This window comes from Sceloporus occidentalis, unplaced genomic scaffold (assembly GCF_023333645.1).
Source record: "Sceloporus occidentalis isolate IW3139 unplaced genomic scaffold, rSceOcc1.0.p SCAF_11, whole genome shotgun sequence".
NCBI classification, from domain to species: Eukaryota; Metazoa; Chordata; class Lepidosauria; order Squamata; family Phrynosomatidae; genus Sceloporus; species Sceloporus occidentalis.
Window position 1 is genome coordinate 20801078 of NW_028316991.1, and position 25749 is coordinate 20826826.

At 47.3% G+C, this 25749-nt stretch overlaps 1 protein-coding gene across 5 annotated transcripts in view; it reads right to left on the minus strand.

Moving 5' to 3' along the window:
* Positions 1-10969, minus strand: part of LOC149305686 (arf-GAP with SH3 domain, ANK repeat and PH domain-containing protein 1-like) — a 55125-nt gene extending 44156 nt beyond the window's left edge. For all 5 annotated transcript variants that reach the window (XM_089477610.1, XM_089477607.1, XM_089477606.1 and 2 more), the window contains exon 1: positions 10844-10969. In XM_089477610.1, coding sequence (XP_089333736.1) covers positions 10844-10969 — 126 coding nt within the window. The remainder of the gene's footprint in view (positions 1-10843) is intronic.
* Positions 10970-25749: the final 14780 nt, after the last annotated feature.

A 25749-nucleotide genomic window follows, 5' to 3' on the forward strand; every position in this document is an offset into this window, starting at 1 on the left:
CAGAAAGTAGACTGCGTCAAGTAATCTTGTGTGACGGGAGGACGCAAAAGGCTTACCATCTATTTCACTCTGCCCAACGCAGCCAATCACTGCGCAGGAAAGCGATCACAGCCAATAAAATGCCCCGTACCTTTCCCAAAGCCAAGCCGTGCGCTCCATGAGAAAGGAGTCTCTGGGCATCGTCTTCTCTCACGTCTGCTTCCGCCACGATCTACGCCACGGACGGGAGAGTCCCTATAGAAACCATTCTGTGTTTCTGAGTTTGGGGGGGGTTCCTTCTGTTCCCCAAAACCCCCTGCAGGCCATCCTGATATATTGATTCGATTTAAGAGCCGCCTCTGCCTTGAATTTAACCCCTAAACTAGTTGGTTTCCATCCATAAGACTCCACCAAAATCACTAACGGGAAGTTACATTGTTATGTGATGCTCTACTTATTGTTTACCCATTGTTTGTACAGCGCTACGGAATATGACGGTGCTATATAAATCAAATACTAATAATAATGTGAATTCATGTCTTATCCCAACACGCTGCGTCACTCAGACTCGCAGAGACCACCAGCGTAAGGGAGGGTGGGAGCCACACTCGTTCCATTCCAAAGGACCCCTGCTAAACTCTTCTTGCCCCGGACCCCACAGCCTGGAAGGGAAGTATTCTGTACACTCATAGTCTAAGACTATAGGGCTGTGTAACGCTAGGACGTTTTACTTCACAGAGAGCAGTAGGTGAGTGGAACAGCCTCCCAGCGATGGTAGAGAACAATTAAACACGGTGGGATAAAGTTTGAGGGTTTTTTAAAGACCTATAACTCCCATGACCCTTATAGGTAACATAACAGCAGGGGTGACTGGCAGATTGGATGGGCCAATCAGTCCTCTTGTTTTCTGAATACCGTTTAGCGGGCGCTTCTCCTGCCGCCCCCCGCTCTTGCTGTAACAGGGGGCATTGTCTGGTAATTTGTTCCCAGGCCAGAGAGCCGCGGCAATAAAGAGAGCCGGGAATTTCAGCCGAAAGGCTTTGTCAACGACCCTGCTTCTGGCTGACCGAACACAATGGGAGTTGTAATTCACCATCATGTGCGAGGCACACGGCTTAGAGAAGACACGAGATATACACGTCAAGGATCAACACACTAATATCCGGAAAGCATAAGCACCGGGAGCATGTATGGAGACGGCGTTCCTTACTGTGTTTAAAGGGACGCTTCCCCCATCCTATAAACGTTAACGCATACGATAGCCGGGTGGTCCTTTACATTTTAGTAGTGCTCCTTTCACAAATGCATGGGGGGCTTCTGCCCATCCCCCACCTCCCTGCTATTTCGCATGCGGGAGACGTGTTCTGGCGAGCCATGCAGACCTCCGAGCGCACTCACAGCAGGCACTTGGTTTCGGGGGTTATGACCTCGGGGTCTTATTATCCATTATTTTTAATGTATTGTGTTTTTGATAGATTTTTCTTTTACTTTGGGTGGGGTTTTTTAAATTCTTTCAAATAGTTTTTTTTGGTCCGGTCCTTCTGTGTGGATGAGAATGTTGTGCGTGCGCCCGCGTGTGTTTGTGCGCCCGCGTGTGTTTGTGCGCCCGCGTGTGTTTGTGCGCCCGCGTGTGTTTGTGCGCCCGCGTGTGTTTGTGCGCCCGCGTGTGTTTGTGCGCCCGCGTGTGTTTGTGCGAATAGAGTGTGATCTGCCTATTCTGTGTTTTCATTTCAGAGAAGGTGAGAGGGAGAGTGCTAAACACAAAAGCAAAAAAACGACATTTGAAATAAAATCTCAATTCTTACGGCTGAAGACCGAACTCATATCACGGTCGCTGACCAGAAAACGTGGGAACGATAACCCCGACGGGTTCCAAAATCTGACCAGCAATACTGCAGCTTCCCAGTAACCGCTGGATGTAGATTTAAAGCTCACGGATCACACGCTGGACACGGGAAGGACACGCAGCGACCTCTTCCGTGATAAAAGGCCGAGTCGTGCAGGGAGTTCGTGGAGGATAACCCTGCCAAGCCATGCTCTACAGTCACTATATGGCGTCCGCGCGGCCCCCTCTTATCACATGAACCTCACAAGCCAATAAACCCAATTAGCTCTCTAATCCTCGTCGTTTTGCTGGGTAAATGTTTACTTTAGATTACGTCCTCAAACAGCGGGGCCGTTCGATGCATGCGCATCCCCTCGCTTATCAATAATAACCTCCAACGCCAGACGCAAATAACTCTGACTCCGGAACGCGGATCCATTCCACAGCAAACCCCATCGGTTCCAACGAGAAACCCACAGACGACGACGGCCGGAGGGCGAGACGTCTTTATAAAGGAAGAGATTTCTGCTTCTTTTAATTAGAAATTGAGGCTTATCTTGTACCTGTTCATTTAATATCATTATTGATTCTGTTTAATTTATTATTTATTGTTTTATAAAGCATTTAATGTATTATTAGTATTTTTTTTATAAGGCGTTTAATTTAATATTAGTATTTATTGTTTTATAAAGCATTTAATTTATTATTATTTATTGTTTTATAAAGCATTTAATTTATTATTAGTATTTGTTTTATAAGGCGTTTAATTTTATATTAGTATTTATTGTTTTATAAAGCATTTAATTTATTATTATTGATTGTTTTATAGAGCATTTCATTTATCTTTAGTCTATATTGTTTTAAAAAGCGTTTAATTCATTATTATTAATTGTTTTATAAAGAATTTAATTTGTTATTAGTATTTATTGTTTTATAAAGCGCCATTAAATGCCGTAGCGCTGAATTTGAGCATTTACTCATCTCGGTTCTTCGGTGGGTAATCATTTATCATCTTACCCCGTTTTGGTACAGCGGATATTTTTGGGCATATTTGACCAGCCCCATTGATGGTGTCCAGAGGAGGCTTTGAATTGCAGGAGAGTCTCGGTGTTAAAGGACAGTGCAGTCCCGCTGATTCAGCTCCTTGGTAAGTATTATAGCCTGAAAAAGTAGATAGGACTCGCCAAGCTTGGGGTACTTGGACTTAGTGAATGGGGTAAGCGATATATGGCCATATAGTGCGACGGAATAAAATTGCACACGCTAAAGACGTGTTATTGTATTAGAACCATTCAACTCCTCTAGGCGGCCATAAAATCTCCAACCAAATACTCCCCTCCTGTTATATTAACCTGTATAGCCAGGTACCCCAATTTAAGGCCTTTACTCAGCACTGCGTCAGCACATATCCACCGCTTAGTCGCCAACGTCCCAGGGTACAGGGAAACAAGGTGATGTCCTGAGTGGTAGATGAGTTGAACATCCTCCCAGCAGAAGAAGCAGAGTTAAATACAATAAGGGAATTTGACGTGCGTGGGACAGACATATAAGACTCCTTAATCTAAGACGAGACCAACGACTGATTAAGGTCTTTACAGCAAGAAAAACGGGCGACTAGATGGGGAGAATGGGGCTGATCTGCCGTCAAAATTAGGTTTCAGTGTCTAGCCATATGCCAAAGCCATACGATAATATCCATATAACACGGCCCTGTGCTGTTTGATCCACAAGTAAAATATTCAATAATTATTTGGATTAAAGCGATAAATATCCGCTTGGACAATGCAGGGCATCGATATAAAGGGTTCTTTCGTTTTATAGCAGATTCCTGTATGCCCAGGAGGAAGATAATAATAATAATGTTCCCTATAAATTGCGTAACATACCCCCCATATTTATTTAACGAGTCCGCGGAGCTGCCACATCACGACTATCTGTCTGCGAACTTCTTTTCTAACAAAGGACGGAAGAAAAAGCCAAGACCAATAACGGAATTTTTGGGTGTAATTACGTGACTGGGTTTGGAGGCTGGAATGCCAAGCGCTTGGTATCTTCACAAAGCAACGAAAAAACAGTAAAAAGCAGTGGAAAAGTTTAAAAAAAAAATGTAAAAACCAGTGTGGGGTCCTGGTTGCCAAGCGTGGAAAACGTTTACTTTCATCCAAGCTCTGAAACGATGAGATTTCCTGTTTTTAAGAGAACAGGCAAAAAAATAAAAAAAAGGAGTCTATGGTTTAACACCGCTGGTCCGGGAGGAATCATCCGGTATCTTTCAAGGTGGTTATTGTACATCGCTCTAGCATATGATGGCGCTATTTATGGTATCTTTCTTCAATCGTGACCCCGGCAGGAGAGAACATGGCAGGAAAGCCGGAGCGTTTAGAAGTGAAATATCAGACGCTGAAATAAAACATTCGCTATTTTACTGATACCCGAAAAAAGGAAGGGGGGGGGGGGGCATGGCTGCCCCTTTATCTCATCATCCTCATCCCAGCTGGCCCCCGGCAACCTACCGAGCGCTATCTTTCTACTCCTTTAACAGACATCACCAGTCTGCCCCACTGTCTATTCCCCCCCCCCCCCCGTGTATTGGAATCACTGTGCTAATGCAGCACACGCTAATCCATTCTCTCAATAATATCGCCCCCGATCTCCGGGCGAAGGGGCAGATTCTCCCGGTCACACAGTCTGACTCCTTTCTATCCCCCCACGCTGTGATCATATCCAAGACTCCCAGCTGGTGCTTTTCCTATCAGTATGTTATGGCTGACATGGCCCTGCTTGAACACAGGTGACTCACTTAAGTGTGTCTTTATATAATGACAGCTAAAGTATTCTATGAGGGCCGGTATCAGAGCCGTTTGAGTAACCTATTTGGCGAGATGCTACACAGACTCTTCACAATGAGCTATTTAAGGGTTAAGAAATCCAGAGTCTCGGCGGGCCAACAAACTTCGAACGCTCCCAGGGATGCAAAGCAGGGCATGGCAAGCAGCGGCAGCATTCACCAGCAGCTAAAGACACAGGTGAACCTTTCCCGTTAGGCCGCGGGCTTGGCATGGTGAGAGTGGTAGTTTTTAAAACCATGGGAGGGCTAATCGGCTACGGAGTGCAGGGGGGGGCTTTTATGACCTATTGATGAAGGTACGGTTTGTTTAGGTGATCGCTCCTCTTTAAAGGGAGGTTTTGGCTGCACTCCCCGAGTTTGAATGAAATCATAAGACCCGCTGTGACGGAGCGGCTGCCGCTCGCAGAGATTTCCATTTCATAATCTGTTATTCCGCTTGGTAAAAAAGCTTCTAATAAGCACTTTCTGTTCTGATGACTCCATCCCGTGACCCGGGGTCACAAGACCCAGCAACATCCATCAACGCCAACTCCCATCAGGCTCAGCCAGCCGACACGGGCGAAGCCAGCCCTAAAGCACCAGTTAAAGGCACGCGGCTCGGGGTCCGCAGAAGAGACCGCCAGAGCGGACATGACATCTATCACGCAGACAAATCGCAGGCGGCGCTCAACTAAATGGCTTCGGCAGAAAGGAGCGAGCGGACGACTCTGCCCGGTGACGGAACGAGATACACCACGGGGCGCCAAATGAGACGACGCATTCAGTTACTGGAGATTAACCCCGTATAAGCCTGGTAATGTAAGCTTTTGGGGCAGGAGGATGAGCAGAGGGCTGTGAGGGGGAAATCTAAACATTTAAAGGGACGGTACGGCGTCCTTCACAGCCTCACAAACAATGCGTATTAAAGTGCGTCTGCCGTGCAGAATCCCCCCACGCAGCCAATCAGCGAGAGGAATGTGTTCATTGAAACCAATGGGAGCGCTTTCTGCGCATGCTGGCACAGGGGGCATTTGGGGGATCCCACAGAACCCTGTTATGGAATTACAAGTACAAGGAGGGGCCGTACACTTAAAGGGGCCACTCGGCTGACATCTGCATTAAAGTGCATATGATGGCTGGAGTGTCTTTAAAGGGCTACATCACGCCAAACACGGCATTCACTCCATACGGATACATTAATATATACACACACTGTGATGAGGACACACACACACACACACTGTGATGAGGACACACACACACAGTGATGAGGACACACACACACACACACAGTGATGAGGACACACACACACACACACTGTGATGAGGACACACACACACACACACAGTGATGAGGACACACACACACACACACAGTGATGAGGACACACACACACACACAGTGATGAGGACACACACACACACACAGTGATGAGGACACACACACACACACAGTGATGAGGACACACACACACACACAGTGATGAGGACACACACACACACACACACAGTGATGAGGACACACACACACACACACAGTGATGAGGACACACACACACACACACACACAGTGATGAGGACACACACACACACACACAGTGATGAGGACACACACACACACACAGTGATGAGGACACACACACACACACAGTGATGAGGACACACACACACAGTGATGAGGACACACACACACACACAGTGATGAGGACACACACACACAGTGATGAGGACACACACACACACACACAGTGATGAGGATGGCTGCAGGCCGGGCCTTTAAAACACATTTCTTTTAATGACTTTAAAACAATAAAAAAGTAAAATTGTGATTTTTTTTGAAGCCGCGGTTGTTACATTATAACGGGGGGGGTTATACGTTCCGACGCATTTAATCCCGGGGCATGTGACGTGACTTTGCAAGCGGCCAGAATTCTGTGTTACCTCCGAGACGTCCCGTTAGCCGCCGGGACTATTGTATTATAATAGTCAGACTGTGGAAGAGGAGGGCAGCTGCAGCAGCAGGGCTGCATCGTCCGTCGGGTGAGTTTATTTCTTATTTATTTTACTGTATACAGTACTTTAGTGCACATTCCTTTGTGACAGTTATACGAGTCATAAAAAGACAACACGTAGCAAGGCGGGCACATATATGCATGCACACGTATGTATCATTCCATACATTGGATACATTCCATACGCTGGAATCTACCTAGACCTGCCATGAACCTGCGCATCCGCCTTAAACATGTATAAGAAAGAACTTTAACTCTTTGCATTATTTTCTGCTGTAAAAAAAAGAATTAAATAATAATTGGTTTTTAAGTGTCTGGCTGCTGTGTTGAAGATAAAGCTTCGATACAATGTATTGTAACGCGACCCGCGCACTTCGAGCCCCCGGAGCGTGCGACGGATTCCATCTGCTCTGTTTACACATTCGGGATCCTATTCCAAACACCGCCACGTTCCGTAAACACGGCGCTATTAACGGGCAAATCAATGCACGCCCCTAAATAAAACCGCAGACGGCGGCGAATCAGTGACTCCGCCCCGTTACCGTGGCGCTGTAGGGAGCAGGCGGGTGAATGAAGCCGCTCCACGTAGACAATGTCACGAGTTAATAAAATCCGGAAAATGCTAACTCAGCGCCGGGTCGAACATCGGCAGCCGGCGGCATACGGGACAAATCTCTTCCACGGACGCTCACAAAGATCTACGGCCAGCACGCTGCATGTTTCATAAATCAATAGCCTCATCTGCCCTTTTACCGGGTATCTCCCCTCCCCCGCCCGCCGTTACAGAATTACACACCAGCAGCATCCATTCCGTGCATCCACAAAAGCCACGCTCACTAGGGATCATCACTACTGGTGAATTTTCACGGTTTACACCTGATTTCAAGGCCCCCCCCCCCCCCAATCTCAGAGTCTACGGGCAGATAAGCCGCGTCACAGAGATTGATTTATTTAATAATTGCGTTTCTCGCTGTTACATCACCAAAATCCCGGCTTCGATATCGGCGACGTACTTTAGGGTTAATATCTGAAGCTTCACGTCGCCAGCGGGATCACAAAGGCCTGACAGAGATGCCATAGGAGTCTCCATTCACTAACACTGCCCCCTACCTCACACTACAGCGCGGCGTATTAACCCTTTGGCAGCCACTAACTGAACGGGCAAAAACAACTGTATTAAAGAAAATATATGGGAGCCACAGATAAGCCGCTCCTCGGAAGGGACATCCCCCGACGGTCTCTGCCCGTCACATCCGCTCGCCGGACTACATTCAGCCCGTCTCTGGTGGGAGCCGAGCCAGAGGGGGGCGTCCGTCAGAGGGCCGCCGGCTGTTTTTCTTGGCCGGGGTGTACAGGAATGATAAGCGTGGCACGGGCCACGCACCGGAATGGCCAGGCTTCCTCCCGTACAAATAATTAATAGTTACAGAATTTATGCTTAAAAAAATAAAACATTGTAGAAAAATGTATCCAACCCCTCCGGGTCACAGGGAACTCTCCGAAGGCCATAATAAAAGGTTTTTGGGGTTTTTAGCCATCATGGTAACAGCGGCCACAGCTTGCACTTTTAGGGAAACGACCTCAAAACATCTGAATGTTTTTGTAACGGAAAAAAGAAGGAAGAAAACCAAAAGGTCGCGTCGTACTCGCTGCGGTTGGCAGGCGGCTCGCTCCGCTTGCACAATCATCTGAGTCACTCTCTTAGCGTTTTGCAAGCAAGCGCTTCCATGAAATGTACACGGCAGACGGGTAAACCGATGCCCCGCGGACCCCTGGGGCGGGTGGCGATGGGGCAACTGCCCCATTTGGGGGGGGGTAAGTTAGGCTGCGGTGTACATTGAGCAGTTCGGGCCAAATGCCATGTTTTCAGACACACGGCATGCGCAGCTCCGCATCATCACGTCTTTAATCTTCTGCTCTGTACACGTGGATCTCCGCATCAGCGTCGCCCTGCTTAGCGTCTCATGCTCCAGCACAGAAAGAGTTAAAAAGCAGTTGCGCAAAGCAGGGAGCGATCGCCTTTGACTGCGATCCTCATCATCCTCCGCTCAGTCACACGCACCCGTCCCCTCCGCTCACCTGCCGCGCTTTATCCGGCTTATCTGCGACGCTCTCACGCGCATAAGTCACACGAGTCACCCTGTGCTACGCAGAGCGCTACGGAGCCGGCCGCACAATAACATTAATCAGCGCGGGGCGAGAGACCCCACTCAGTCTCTGAACGCCGGGCGGTTACCCGAAACTTCATTCGTGCAGAAAACGGGGGGAGTTTAGGAGGCAGACGTTCTGTGCAGGGAGCCACGAAGGGGTTACGTGACAGAATTAAAGGGACAGTTTATCCAAACAGTCCCACGATGAGCACCGAATCAGCATCATTACTGATCCTTTAAAGCAGTCAGGGATACGGTAATATGTATTTTTTATTATAAGATTGGGGTCACTCGGCTGTTTTCATAGAAACCAAGGAAATTACAAAAAAAGGTTTCTAACAATCAATTAGCCTTTTCAACTTAAAACTGGATCAGCGAACACAACGTGCCATCGGAACACAGGAGTGATGGGAGTGATACAGGAGTGATGGGAGTGATAAAGGGCCGTTGGAACACAGGAGTGATGGGAGTGATAAAGGGCCATTGGAACACAGGAGTGATGGGAGTGATAAAGGAGTGATGGGAATGATAAAGGGCTATTGGAACACAGGAGTGATGGGAGTGATAAAGGGCCATTGGAACACAGGAGTGATGGGAGTGATAAAGGAGTGATGGGAATGATAAAGGGCTATTGGAACACAGGAGTGATGGGAGTGATAAAGGGCCATTGGAACACAGGAGTGATGGGAGTGATAAAGGGCCATTGGAACACAGGAGTGATGGGAGTGATAAAGGGCCTCTGTACGCCTATGAAGAGATTCCATTAAAAATCAGCCGTTTCCAGCTACAATAGTCATTTACAGCATTAACCCCGTCTGCGCTGGATTTCTGATCCATTTCATGTTATTTTAATGGACAAAATTAGCTTTTCCTTAAAAAACAAGGAATTGTCTAAAAGACCCCAAACTTTTGAATGATGGGGTAACACTCAGCCATCATGTGAATTATGTGTTATGTGTTCCAATGGCCCTCCCATCACTCCTGTGAAACGCACGGGGGGGCACGCGATATGCATTTAACATGAAAAGAGGGCGAACGCGCGCGGCTCAACCAGCTACACGCCTGTGTTCTTACAGATCGGAGGCGCTCTCGTTAGATAGTCCTGGTCGCCGGCATCTCTCCGTACACATCCGGGAATATAAACCGAACGCCGTCTCGCAGCACACGCCACGAACCCCGCAGTCCCCGCAAACATGAAAGTGTCCCCCCCAATCTATAACACAACCTTGCAGATAAACACGTTACACGCGGTAACGAGTCGCCGGTCTCTGCGCCGACGCCGGTTACTGGCACGACACGGATCGCTACCGGTTACACGGGAAATTTCTCATCGTGGGCTTTATTTTAACTAGTTTGTGACCAGGGGGAGATGTAGCGGGCTGCTGATCACACGAGGGCTGACGTGTGCGTGTGCACAAGCGTAAATCTATCACACCAAACCAATTCATGGCATCAAGATTCATCAGTCGTTGGTCTCGTCTTAGATTCGGGAGCCGTATGTCTATCCCATGCATGTTTAAATCCCCTCGCTGTATTACCCTCTACCACTTCTGCTGGGAGGCCATTCCACTTGTCTACCCCCCTCTCAGTAAAGTAAAACTTCCTTCTGTTACATCTAAGCCTCTGACTCTCTAGTGTCAGATGACGACTCTCGGAACGTTTCTTCTGTTCTCTGTTAAACCCCCAATGTATCCCCCGTGTGAACCACGGGCCGGCTCTACACGCCACGTTTATCACCATATCCATGCAGAGTATCCACACACAGGGCACCGATCCCCTGCTGCCTCAACATACAAAGATGATAAATACACGCCGACGCCGTGACGACACAATAGATCAAGAAAAAAAGCCGGGACACCTGTCCTCAAGCAGCTATCAGACATCTATTCCCATCATCCTCTGTGACGCGAGAGACCCTCGCGGGGGAAGAACACCTAAGGGGCTGCTGTCCGACCACAGATTTACCAATACAATGAGGCTTCACGTTAGCATCCGTGTTACAGCACACGGAGTTCACACGCACACGCTTCCCCCGGGGGGGGGCACATACCTCCTCCAGCACGGTGACCGAGTTCCGGCAGCTCTGCAGCCTGGTGGTGAAGCTGGACGTCGTCGGGGAATTATAGTCCTCGGTGGTCTCGGAAATAAACTCCGACACGGTGATCTGATCCGGCATCCTGGCCATGGGGAGAAAAAAACACGGGCATGTGAAACGAGGAGCGGCGGGGGGGGGGCGGGGAGCGAGGGAGAGACGGGGACAACAAGAACTCAACAATGCATCGCACAAGACGGACATGGGAGGAGAGAGCAACAACACGCCACGAGCACACCGGCCACACATGACCAGTTGCTGGGGAGGAAAAATCAGCCGACAGCACTCAGATCTCTTTATTACATTTTATTGTTCGATCCGCAGACAAAATCAGCTTAAAAGACAAAGAAAAGATGAAAAGATTCCGCCATCTCCCCATGTAACAAACTGACACATGAACATTCCACCGCGGCGCCACACGCTCACGTATTACACATATCTATCACACTCATACGTGTAGCAATCCACGGGATTCCATATCCAGACACACGGATGCGGGAGGGAGAATAGGGGTATGCAGCCCGGCACGCGTGGGGTTAACGGCTGCCGAGCGCCCTTAATGCGACGGACGGTCTTTTAGTACAAAGAGATAAAGGTGACGTGAGCCGCTTCCCGTGTGCGGGGCCCACACGTATGATGCCGGAGTCCCGTGCCGACATGCTTATGAAAGTTTGCGTAACGCGAGGATCCAAATGAATCCCAGACCCGGCCAGCTAAGCACAACCATGTGTGCCTCATCTACATGTCACGCGCATACATGGCAGCGTGCCGATAGACACGCCAGAAGGTAACGGGACAACCGAAACTCCAAAGACACAGGCCGCCGCACATGCAACATACGAGCCGCCACGTGACAGGCACCCCGCTGCGTACACACGCATAGCTAATGTAAATGGTGATATGTATGTATATATGTGCATGGATATGCACAAACCTGCATGCATGTGTACGTACAACAGCGCCACAGAATCTGCAGGCGCTATAAACATTTAATGTAATGTAATATGCGCACATATGTACACACGTGTCTCTATGTGCTGGTCTCTCCGCCAACGTGAACACATAATAAATGTATTTCCAATGCCAGCCGTTAACCTGCCCCAGAGGGGGTATTTCTGCACTTACTGCCACCCCTGATTGTATCCCCACCCGTACTCTACTACTACTTAGACTGTAAGCTCTGCGGGTCAGGGAGCTCCTCTCCTAATGTATTCATACCCACCGTACCCAACATGTAGACCACAACACAGCACTAATTATTCCTCCCCTGTATCATACTGTACAGCGATAAGTACATCTACAAGCACTCCGTAATTATACACACATACCACTACGTGCCAACACGCGTGTAGCTGCACTGTTGGCATATACACATGGCTAATGTATCCGCATTCCTGGAATGCCCTTATGGCACATACACACGCCTATTCACACGTACATCTACATACAGAGGTCATACACAGGACAATGGTATGTATCAGTGTAGTAGCAAAAGCACACATGTTCCAACGCACGCCTATACATCACATCCTGACGGGTATCTTATGTATGTGTGCTACTGAAAATATAACACGCATACAGACATACATGATGAACCCGTGTCACAGTAGAACACATCCAAGTACATGATGCAGACAGAACCCGTGACAGCTGGATGGCAAACATTTTAAACATACAGAGAAAGCGGATATCACATTACTCACACATATCAAACACATGTTACATGCATGCAAAAAACATTAGAAATAGCCGCATAGCATGTATACATGTCAGACAGACAAAATGCAAATGACCAGACACGTGTAACATGCGTGTAAAGTAATCACATGGGGTTTAAGGCCACACACGATATTCAGACTGATGCTGCACACATAACATGTGACACATACATGTTTATCATATGCACGGTACCCTTATGCTGCATGATATGTACTGTGAGACACACACGTCAGTCACACACATGTAGGACACACACATGCCAGTCAGTATCACACACATGTCAGGCAGAGGGTGACATACATGTCAGTGGCTGCTGCTCCCTCGCAGTCAGTGTCCGCCGCCTCCTCCCGCTCCGTATAGCCGGTACAGCGCTGAGTATATGATCCTCTTTAACCCGCTGCCTGCCTCATGCCCTCCGGGAGCCGGACCATCCCCAACCGAGCAGGCGGCGCCCCGGGTTCCGTGCGTGTGAGAGGAGAGGCCGCCCCGGGCTGTGTGAGTGCGAAGAGCCGCCGCTGTCTGCTGGGAGTCCCGGCGATGGCGTCCTCAGGGTCTGCCGCCTGCCTGACCGGGAGCGCGCACCGCGGGAACCAACACACCGGGGGCGCGCACCGCGGCACACAGGGGCCAAGCGCCGCACGCGCGCGCCCAGCTAGAGGTGAGAGCTCGGGGAAGCGCGTTCCCGAGCATCTCATTCCCTCTCAGCTCACATACGCACTGCAGAAGCCCTGCGCCGGCCCTGTACCCGCACTGTACCGGCCCTGTACCCGCACTGTACCGGCCCTGTACCCGCACTGTACCGGCCCTGTACCCGCACTGTACCGGCCCTGTACCCGCACTGTACCGGCCCTGTACCCGCACTGTACCCAGGCTGAACGGGCACTGCAGCAGCGCTACATGCACCTAGGTTGCACGCAGATTATACCAGCCCTGCACGGACGGGCACTGCACCAACACTGCACATGCAGACTGGGCAATACACCAACACTGCACCAGCCCTGCACCAACACTGCACCTACCACTGCATCCAGGTTACACCAGCCATGTACCCACCACTACATGAGCACTGCACCAACACCGCGTCCACCGCTGCATGAGGCACTGTACCGGGCGGCCAGCACGGGCCATATACCAGCTAATGCCAGGCACAGCGCCCGCCATACACTAACATACATGAACCCAGCTCGAGGACCGCGCCAACACGTCAGAAGCCCAGTGCTTTCTGTATTATAAATGTACCCGGACCAGTGGGCACAGGGCGCAGTACACCGGCAGTATACCCAGACCGGTGGGCACAGCGGGGAGAACACCAGCAGTATACCCGGACCAGTGGGCACAGGTCGCAGTATTCCCTGCAGCTCAGGGCACAGTATACCCGCACCGGTGGGCACAGGGCGCAGTACACCGGCAGTATACCCGCAGCGGTGGGCTCAGGGCGCAGTATACCCGCTCCGGTGGGCACAGGGCGCAGTACACCGGCAGTACGCCCGAACTGGTGGGCACAGGGCGCAGTACACCAGCAGTACGCCCGAACCGGTGGGCACAGCGGAGAGTACACCAGCATGGATACATACTCTGGGTATGGCAGCTGATCCCATCCACGTTCTGCTGTAGAGTTTCTGTGCCCGATATATATATACTGCAGGCATTAACACCCTAAAGGGGCGCGTCAGCCATCTTTACTCCTTAATATGATATCTGAGGGGTCCCGTTTGGTGTCCCCTTTGAAAATATTTGGGGGGATTCTGCAGACGACCCCCAGCTATTTCCCGTGCCGGAAATACACTTGGCTGCACACGTCGTTACACGTGATATACTTCCCTCCGGTGCTCAACAGACCCCGTGTGCATGCGCAGAAAACACTGCCATAGATCTCAACAGGATCACTTTCCTGCCACACAATCATTAGACCATGGAGGAGGCAGGCAGCTGCAGCTTCTACCTAAGAAATGTGCATGAATGTGCTGAGAAAGAGCTTTAATGCGGTTGTCTCTGTAAACCCCTGGAACAGCCGGATTACTCCAGGGCCCCGGTGCTCCGGCAGGTCCATACCCCTCACCTGCCCCACGAAGCGGTGGTCCGTTGGGGTCCCGCAGCTATCGTCCTCCCTCACTGCGCAGAACGCTGACGACTACATCAGCAGCAGAGGACTCGGCGGTCACCGCTTCAAAAGATTTAAAGGTGAGCAGGCGCTGTAATGAAAAGCCAGTAGGATGCTGGGCGAGATGTCACCGGCGAGGCCTCATTTAGAATACCGTGCCCCAGTTCTACAGACAGAAGTAAATTACGCCAAGCAAGGGCCACAGGTGCAGTGTGTGACGCACCTGGCCGCCGGACCTGGGAGCCTCCAGCTCCCCGGAGCCCCTCCCTCTTCGGCTAATGCAATGGTGTTGGTGGGTGGAGACATCATCTGTGGGCAGAGCTGATGGCATTGGTGGGCGGGGCTGGCCCCAACTGCTTCATATGCCCACTGGTAGTGGGAGGGGAAAATGGCAGTGGGCGGGGAGTGGGGCATCTATAAATGCCACTCCCATGGGCAAAACCCGGAGCGTTCCCCGGTACGCCGGCCACCTCGTGGCCCTAAACCCCAATGAGTAGCGAGGGGCACAGCACGTTGCCCACTCAAGGGAGATCAGAGGTTCTTCCCAAACGGCTTATGACAGGTAGCTCTGCGGGACAGTGCCTGACTATCAGGACTAGAAACAGGACTGTTGGCAGGTATGAAATCTATATTATATATATATATACAGCCCCCAGAATCATGAGCTTATCCGTAAAAATTAAATATTTAAACGGCGACAGGAGGTGCCAAGCGCCCCGCCACAAATCCAGTTACATCGGCGCAAGGACAAAGGGCGCGCCGAAGCCAGGGGCCGGCGAATATCCGGTTACGAGCCGGGGCAGTCATGCCTTTAAGTGAACTCATGCAGAACACGTCTCTCATTAGCCGTCTCTCAGAGCCGGAAGGCCGTCTCGTGCCGGAGACCGCAGCCATCGCATCAGCAAACTCTCCGCTTCACCCGATGCGAAGCAACGAACGCGATCGCCCCGGCGCCTCTCCTTCACGACGTCCTGAAGCCTTTCAAGGGGCAATAAGGGAATAAGCGATATATATATATACATACTGTACGTATATATATACATATTAAGGGGTGCTTTAATATATATTACAGCATTAGAAACATCAAAGCTTTTCAATTCCCCAAAACCCTTTTCAGAAATCATTAGAAACAAAGAATCTTTTCTCCTGCTGTAGAAGCTCAGACCTTAATCAGTTGTTGGTCTCGTCTTGGATTCAGGAGCCGTATGCCTATCCCATGCGTGTTTAATACCCTCGCTGTATTACCCTCTACCACTTCTGCTGGGAGGCTGTGCCATTTATCTACCACCCTCTCAGTAAAGTAACCCTTTGCGTGCCGGGGTCAGGAGATTAATAGAACGCTGACATGAGCCATGTGTTGACTTGGCTTCCACCAACGACAGCAGTATTATCATTAATAAAATAAAAAAGAGCGTTTTACTCATCTAGATTCATAAAGACTTTCCCTTTAAAAAACTTTTACCCTCCGTGGGTACAAACACTAGTGGGAAGGGGCAAGTGGATCTGCACGCTGCTGGCAATACTAGCTTTCATCCTTCGCACCTCAATAACCGGATTCCCGTTAGAACATCCACTGATGACACCGTTATAGCAAAATAACAGCATTTTATTACGGCTGTTTATGTAGCAATAAAGAAGAAATTTGGTAAAAGATGATACCTTTATTGAGTGAAGGATAGTAGATTGCAAGCTTTCAAGGTCACTCGAGTCTCTTCTCCAGGCATATTATTTGATGGCGTGCAATATGCCTGAAGAAGGGACCTAGATTGTCTTGAAAGCTTGCAATCTATTAGTGATGAAGGCATCATGTTTGCCGAATTTGCTCTTTCTCCGGCCAACGGTGCAATTCTATACAGGTATCAATAATCCTCCAGGTCTCCTTAGTCTCGTCCTTCGGTGACTTCGATTCCAGCAGATGGTGTATTGACTTGTGTGTTAACATTAGTAATCGGATCCAACCTCCTGCTTGCTGCGTCATCCTTCTGGCCGCCGCATCTCACTGTTTAATGAATCACCCCCTCTCCTACATTTTTGTCACCCTGCGCCTCTTTCTTTCTCATATTAATTACGCGCCATCGCTTACATTACCATTTATTTTAAATCAACCCGCAGCTTAGTGAACCTGCCCTGAATGCATATATTGTCGCGTTAGCCTTCTCATGGGCTTGGACTATATCCAGTATGTGACAGCACTAAATCATTTTTATTTATAATTTATAAATAAAAATATATAAATATACCGGTATATATTAATATATATATATATCCTACAATATTATCTGATATATTGTTACATTTATTATTAAATATATTATATATATATATAATTATATTATAATTGATTTACATCTTCTGTGCTTTATAATGAGGTGGACAAAAGTGATGTTGAAACCTGTTACTATTAATTAAAGCCAAGTTCTTGTCGATGGTATTTCTTCCTTTCACTCATAAAAGACTCCATGTCATTGGCGCACGATGTGCAATATCGCTTTACTCACAGAGGCAGAAAAGTAATAATATATGTGATATAACATATATGATGCACACGCATATGCCATGACCCCATTGTTACCTTCATGCTTCCTCTATTTAAACCCAGCCAAGGAAGTTTTATGCGCTCAGCTTGGGTTCCTCCTGAGAACCTGGTGTTGGTTGTGGGATGGCTGACCTCCGCCGTTGACCTTCTCTGTTTGCCGCCTGCCCTGACCCAATTGCCTTATATGACTGTCGGTCCTCTGATCATTTGGTATCTCGTATTTGGGTTTTCTTTAAATAGTTTATATCTTGCATCGCCAATGGGGTCCAGCTCCAAGCAATATTGTGACATCACTGGAAGTCAAGTAGGTTCTGATGAAGGAACTTGCATAGAAACATAGAATTTGATGGTAGATCGGACCCATTTTCCCCATCTAGTCTGCCCATTTTTTCCTGATTCCTGTAAAATTCAAGAGGGTTGTGGTCAGACCCAACACGGCATGGTCAGGGCAGGACCACCCACCATATCAACGACACAGACCTTCATTGACTCTACAGCTCCTTGGAATGGTCAGGGGAGATCAGAGAAGATAAAAAAGCAGGGCAGCTGCTGGGGACAATGTCCGAAAAACCAAGACTGTCCCGCGAAAACCGGGACTCTTGGGAGGAACGATAACGGGAGACTCAAACTCCACCGCAGCTCAACTTTAAGCCAAGAGATGACCGAGCACAGTTAGTTATATCGGCAACTCAGCTGGAATTTTAGTGAATAGACCAGTTTAATGCTTGGTCTTAATACAAATTATTACAACTTTGCTTGATTAAAATATTTTTTGACTCAAAAATGGAAATGGATTCTAATCATTATTTACATTCAGGCCTTTGGGCACAAAAGGGTATTTTTTTGTTACTTTGTAGCTGTATACGCTAAATTGAAAAGTTTCTAAAGCGCATGTCGTCATTTCCACTGCCGGCCGGTATTATGTTAGCGCTAATGAATTCCCTACTGCTAGCGAACTGGAAATGCACCTGGATTTAACGACCTACCGATCCCCCGACACTGCGTCCCGGGGGTAACGGCTCGCATTAATCCAACGCCAAGGCGATACCGGCAGGGATTCGATTACCGCAGAATTAAATAACTACCTGCTGCTGCACTGCAACAATAAATGCGTGTTATTAATATGTTTTACTTAATACTTAACATTCAATTAATATCAACGGATAATAAACGCAAGGAAGAGGAGGATCGCGACGGTCTTCCAAAATCAGCTACAGAATCCCGCGTTAATTACACCAGGGAATCACAGTTAACGAGGAAGACGATTTATTCATTCCCGCTCCTTAATATGATCATCCGGCCAGCTCCTTCATTTTTTATTTGATAAATTGGATACATTACGTTTTTTTCCCCATCCATGGTGTGAATGAATGTTAGTTCTGGTCATCCGACGCCCCATCGTTTCTCGGTGTGGTCGCTGTGAATCATTTGTCACCCACAACATCCATCGGAACCAATTCAACGAAAGCCGCTTTTCATTGTCTTTAAGATTCCAAATGAATGTTGCTCCTCAGAAGAGCAGATACAATATATCCTTGTCTTTTATTTCGGCCCAGTACAGGGCCGTGCTATTGTGGGTGTAAATGTCCCGTGTGCTGTAGATTAATCCCAGAACTTGGTCCCATAAAAAGTCAGACTATCCCTCTTCAAGTCGGGGTGATCCCACCCAGTCTCCATCATGGGTGTATGTATATCTCCCTAACTTCACGTGAGATGGTCCCGATTCTTCTACTTTTGCCGCCATTGAGGATCCTTGGATGGTTGGGGCAGCTCAGATTTCAATCGCAGCTCCCATGTGACCTCTTGGTGACACATTGAAGCTGTGCGTCGGGATATGACATCATATGTATTTCACTACAGTGAAAAGAGTAAGGTCCTCACCCCTAGCCCACCACCAACCCACTACTACCCCCGACAAACACGTCGTGTGAAATGTTGGGGTATGATGTATGTAACCTCCTTAATGCTAGCGTGAAAGCCTTCCGTTCTATAAACAGCACTGGTGGTGTCTGGGTCTTCCATTAATATTTTATATTGTTTTTATACTTCTCCATAGGTGCAACAATAAAGATAGAGTTAATTAATAAAGATTTAAGAGTTAATTAATATCCACCTACCCCTTGAAAAAAACATAGAAAAAGCACAAAAAGAGCATTAAGACAACTTGGGAAAGAAATCTTTAACCACGGGCTCGATCGGCTCATTTCTTGACCCTCCTTTTCCTCAGTACGAAAAGGGTTAATAGAAATTCTCTTCCCCGTAAAAAAAAAAAATACATTTCAACATAATTTTGTTCAGCCAAAAACCATAAAAAAACTACTTTCTTTTTCTTTTTGCATTTTTGGCAGGAAATCCTGCGATTTATTCCTGAAAGCGAACGCAGGTTTTAATGTATATAACATGTGAAGGTATTTATCTCGGGGATAATGCTGGGTGGATCATTTTTAAGGAAGAACCGTAGAATATCGGATCTGGTCACCTATTGGAGGCTCAGAGGGATGTCCTAACTAACAGGTGCATGGCACTGTTTCTACTTCAGTAGCACATGCGCAAGGCATATGACACAATAATGAGTGTTTGAACCCCTTAAGGCCAATCGGCAGTCCCTAAACCCATTGAAAACAATGCATTTTGAGCCCGTACATGTACGGCCTTTGTCATTAAGGGGTTAATATAAAAAATCCCAAAATTTTTTTAAAGGTTGCGATTTGTAAGTAAAAAAAACAAGTAGAAAGACAAGTCACGTGTTTAATTCTCTGACTCATTTCCTGTAATTTCCGTTTTGTTCGCGTTGTAAGAAATTGAAACCTATAATGTCCACAAGGCCAGCTGCTTCCTGCACCTCCAACACCTCAACCCTGTGACACCCAAAGCCACCGGCGCTGATGCTCATATCTTCTGCCCTTGGCACCCAAGCAAGGCCGGAAGTCTCTCTCTGTGCTCTCTGGGGACGCTAATCTTTCATAATACCCCTCTCTTCCGGCATTTCATTCAAGTAACTTTGTATCCTTTTTTTAAATACATTTTAATACTCATTAATAAAGTTTGGGGTCACTTAGAAAAAAGCAGATTTGTCCATTAAAATAACATGAAATAGATCAGAAATCCAGCACAGACGGGGTTAATGTTGTAAACAACTATTGTAGCTGGAAACGGCCCTTTATCACTCCCATCACTCCTGTGCGCCAATGGCCCTTTATCACTCCCATCACTCCTGTGTGCCAATGGCCCTTTATCACTCCCATCACTCCTGTGTTCCAATGGCCCTTTATCACTCCCATCACTCCTGTGTTCCAATGGCCCTTTATCACTCCCATCACTCCTGTGTTCCAATGACCCTTTGTCGCTCCCATCATTCCTGTGTTCCAATGGCCCTTTATCACTCCCATCACTCTTGTTTTCCAATGGCCCTTTATCACTCCCATCACTCCTGTGTTCCAATGACCCTTTGTCGCTCCCATCACTCCTGTGTTCCAATCTCACATTGTGTTCGCTGATCCAATTTGTTTAAAAGGCTAATGGATGGTTAGAAACCCTTTTACAATTACGTTACAGAAATGTCCTTGTTTTCCATGAAGTCAGCAAAGGGTGACATCTCGCTGTTACAGAGAGGACCACAAATATACCATGGAAATGAACTGCCAGACACAGACAGGAACACCACGCTTTACGATTAAAATAGCACCACCTACTGGTGAGCCACAGACCTCCAGCTCTTTAGAATGTTGGAAGCTGAAATGGGTTTAGCTGATAAATGTAGCAATAAGAACCGCCACAAAGGACAGATAATACATTCCTACAGGGTGAAACGATGTAACATAAAGGGGAGTGATACAGTCAGCATTTTCCCCCAGAGATATTTCAGATTTTAGGGTCAGCTTGGTCAGAGTTGTATGCTTCGCTAGGATGACGACGTACTCCGATAGCACGTGGAGACATTTTCTTAAAACAGCAGTTATTGTTACTTATTGATTTATATTGGCGGTCATGTCGAGGAATGCATCACAGAAAAACGGACAACAAAAGGTAAGGAGGGCCCTGCTCAAAAGACCTTACAATTTCAGCCAACCCAAAGCACATTTCAAAAACAAAATGCCCAATGTGTAAAAAAATAGTCTCATTCAATTCAGAATGCATAACGCACATAGAGGGAGCACAGAAAGGATCAAGTAAATTGTTACTAAACCCTCTGTTAGCCTAGTAGCTGGAACTGCAAGTAAGACTCACAAGACTCCAGACAGTGGCCCAGAATCTTTAAATCAGCAGTTGCCCTCTTTGCCAGCCCTCCCCTGGTTCCTCATGCACAGATTGGGAGGTCAATATACCATTCACTCCCCACCTGGGACCATCTCTCGGGTGAGTTTTGGTCAGACGCACGAAGGGCATAATGGATGTTAAGAATTGGCTAATCGTATAATAATATTAATGATTGATGATGATATATTGTTACTACTTGTTTGTTCCGTCGTTCGATATGACTGCCGGTGTCACAACGTACCCCGTACCACAACATCGGCCGTAAAAGTCTGCTTATAAATTTTGTGTAAGAGAATACATAAAGGGAATGATTCATTAGAAAAGGACCTGCTCTTTCTGGCAGAACCCGAATCCCCGCAGTATTCCTGTTGCCCTGCAGTCATCTGCTGAATCACGATCTAAATGAACGTCGCAGAGGATGAGGCGGCTTCTCTGGAGACCTCTTTGGCTAAGTACGTGTAAAATACACAATGTACATGCACGGCATGGGGCGCTCTTAATGTCTTAATATCAGAGCTTATGTTTCATGTTACCCACAATGTCAACTCTAAGTGGGAGTATCGATTGTTGCATCACGCCCTTGTTTTGGCAAATTACTTAAATTGAATAAAACTATAGATGTTGTAATACTTCATCTCCAGACGACGTTGAGGCTTCACTGCCACCGGAGAGTTCCTGGACCATTTGAAGCCTTTATGGAGAGTTACGTCTGGAGTATCACAGTTCAAGAAACTAAGTCCCTCTTGTGGTGTCACCTCAAGCACTGCCACCAAGAGGAAGAAACCTCAGGTTGGAGCTATCCATGGAACTTGATGACCTGCCAAGTATGATATGATTTTGATATGATTCCATCGGTGGGATGAAATGGAATGTTACTCGATATATGATTAATACGCGAGAGACCGTCAGGTAGAAGTAGAAGAAGACACTTAAAGTGAAGAACAGGCCAAGGTTTAGATGCAGGAGAAGACAACATGAACATAAGGCCAGGGCTGTTAACAGACAATAATAATAAATAATAAATGGTCCGGTTTGGTAGCAGAAACAGCAGCAGAACTTCCTAACTGCCCGATGGAAGGTAGAATTGCGCAAAAGCTATCTGACACTTGGACAGACCACGGTATCTTTGGCTCCACGTTTTTTTATGCTTCTTCCATTAACATCTTGGAACATTTTTATAACTCGCTGTTATGCCTTAAAAATATTAACGTTCAGGTCTCCCCAGTTCCAGCCCTTTTTTCCATAAAAACGGGCAGAATTCATATTTGGTTATGCCGTCTGGTCACGCATATCGGGGTCTGTCGTAATGTCATTGAGATCCCGTGATTAGGACGTCCTCAGCAAAGGGTTCAATCAGAGCAATCATCGAGTGAAAATGTTGAAAAGTGGTCTTATCACCATAGCAACCAATGGAATTGCCAATCAGCCGGAACACTCCATTGGTTTCTGCAGTGATAAGACTTTTTCATACGCAGGGTCCGAATATAGCCCCCAAGCGTCACAAATTTTACGTGGCCACGCTGGATTTGAGCACAAATCAAATGTACACAACCACATTGATCTCACATAAAAACGTTACTCACCGAGTCCATAATGAGTCTCTTGACGAAAAACTGGAGAGCCTTGAGGCGGAAGATCTCATGACTCCGCTAAAACCGTAGAAATATCACCTGCGGAAATTAAAAGAGAGGCTCGTTTCACAATAATACCGAACGAGAGCAATTAACTGCTTTTCAAGGGCTGGTCCTTATAGACCGAGCGGCAGAATTATGGGAACTTAATTACACAGAAATGGGTTATAATTATTTTTCTCTATCTTGTTTAAAATCTCGGCCCAATCTCACGGAGAGCAGGTCTAGATTTTGGGGTTTATACCCTATACAAGTAACGGACGTGATTATATACAAGCCAATCGAACAATATGTATGATCTTACTAAAAAAAAGATATTATAGTACTGATATTAAGTGCATCTATTGTGTCCTAGACAGATTGTGTCTCGTAGGGCACCGGACCCCCTGGCCAGCCACTCGGACCACCTATGATTGGCGCACATGCCTACCTGGGAACTCTCCAGGTTTGACCAGAGTCTCCAGGTCAGTTTGTCCATTCTACGTGGCATTGTGACCCAATGACGGCTGTGAATTTGTAAGAAGACAAATATATTTTCGGGAGAACTCTGTGAACCCCCTCATCCCCAACAATCATTGCAAGCTTCTAAGAAAGAAGGGGCATCAGAGGAGGACGGAGAGACAGAAGGATGTGTGTCCAAAAGTGGGGCCGTACCTCCTATAGAGGGACACTTGGAAGGTACGATGTTGGGGATTTGGGTACAAACAAGCTTATCTCTCCCAAAAAGAGGGGGGCATATGAGATACACTTCTTTGAAGGGTCCCCTGCCCCAGAGAGCCCACTCCTTAGGATCTGCCCCCTGCAACCTAGCTCTGTCCACTCGTGTGCATTTTGAGCCCGTACATGTATGGGCTTTGTCATTAAGTGGTTAATTTACGGCGGGGGCTTTTGTCACGCCACTGAATCTGTACTTAGATATGAATCGGAGATGTTCCTATCCTGCACTGAGACGCATACATCCCAATTGTCCCTCATTAGGAGGCACAGTCCCCCTTTGGGAACTAAAGCACTTTATCTCTCTTTCCTCCCCTGATGTCTTTCCTAGAAGCTCAGAATATTTTCTGGATATCAGCGTTCTATGTGCATTTAAACCGTAGAAACTGTGTTTAGAAATGAAATTGCATGAATAAAATATATCCTTCTTCTAAATGCATTGTCCTGTTATGTAAATAGCTATTAACAGGTCACAAAGTGTTGGTGGAGACCTGACCCTGGCCTGACCTCTAACCACAGACCCTAAAACCAGTGTCCCTCGTGATCATTTCAACTGTTGGGAGATATGAAGACGGCTCAGAGCTTTGTATGACGTATCAGGCAAATCCGCAAATGAGAGCGCGCATGTAACAGAGGGTCCGGAATCCAACAGCGACACGCCATGTGCCTTGTATGAACTGGTGTATTTACCTTTGGTTCTGCCCCTGGCCTGATCCAAGGCAGCACCCCCAGCCACCCCTCTGTGGCTGCCATCTTCACTACGGGCATACCTGGGAACCCTCACTGTCTGACGGGTTTTTGCCCCAATCTCAGGGTCTCGGAGTAAAAGGGCAGATTCTCAGGGTCAGGAGCTGACTCCTTCCTATTCTACCCCGCTGTGATCATATATAAGACTCCTGATTGGTGCTTATGTTATGGTTGATACCCCTAAGTGTACTTGTATAATGTCAAGTCAAGGTTTCCATGAGGGCCGGTATTAGAGACGTTTGGTAAACACAGTTGGCGGATCGCTACATAGTACCTTAACGATGGGCTATTAAAGGGGTTAATATTTCAAGACGCAGAATTCCCAGAGTACTTTGGGAAACTTTCATGAATTGAGAGCAGGGCTGTTTTCAGACATGCCCATGTAGACATGGTGTATTTTATTTAGCTCGCTGTAGATGCCGATTCCCGGGAATCTCCTGGTGAATCCCTATTTCCTTGGGTCTCCGGGTCAGTTTTTTCTTCCTCCAGGAATGGATGCAGTGATTGGCCACACCCGCTCCCCCTATTCCCCACTCACTAATGGCTATCTGGGACTAACTCCACCCTATATGCATGACTAAGCCCTGCCCCTTTTGTGAAGCCACTCCCTAGAAGGGGGAGAGCTCTGGATAGCCTAGAAATTCCCATTTATGACAATAGCCTTAAAATACATCACTTATGTTCTTTTTTGATTAAGCAGAATAATAAATCTGAGACCAACCCAGCCACACAATATTATTTTAGCTTAGTTGCATGTAAAGCCACTGGTGCGCTTAAGGATTTTACGCTTCGTTTACACCACGACTGGATCCTTCCTATGTTTTTCTAAAGCATTTGAATCATTGAGATTGGTGAAGCAAACCGATAAGGTGCCAGCGTTAGCCAAGTGGGGGTCTGGCCGATCCAGCACGTCTCTCACGGAGGGCGGCTTTGCGGATTCCAATATTTTGGTAAATTACAAAAAAATAATTAGAAAATACAGCTTGATCCTCCCATAAATATTATAGCGGGATCCCGAATAAGGTGCTGGAGATAGGAAGTAACTTTAGGAGAGTGTCCAATAAAAAGGACAGGCGTCATTAAGACAACGACATCTAAGCAGAGTAGACTCCCTGGGTTTAATCCAAGTATAATCAGGTTATTCGGTATTACGCAATAC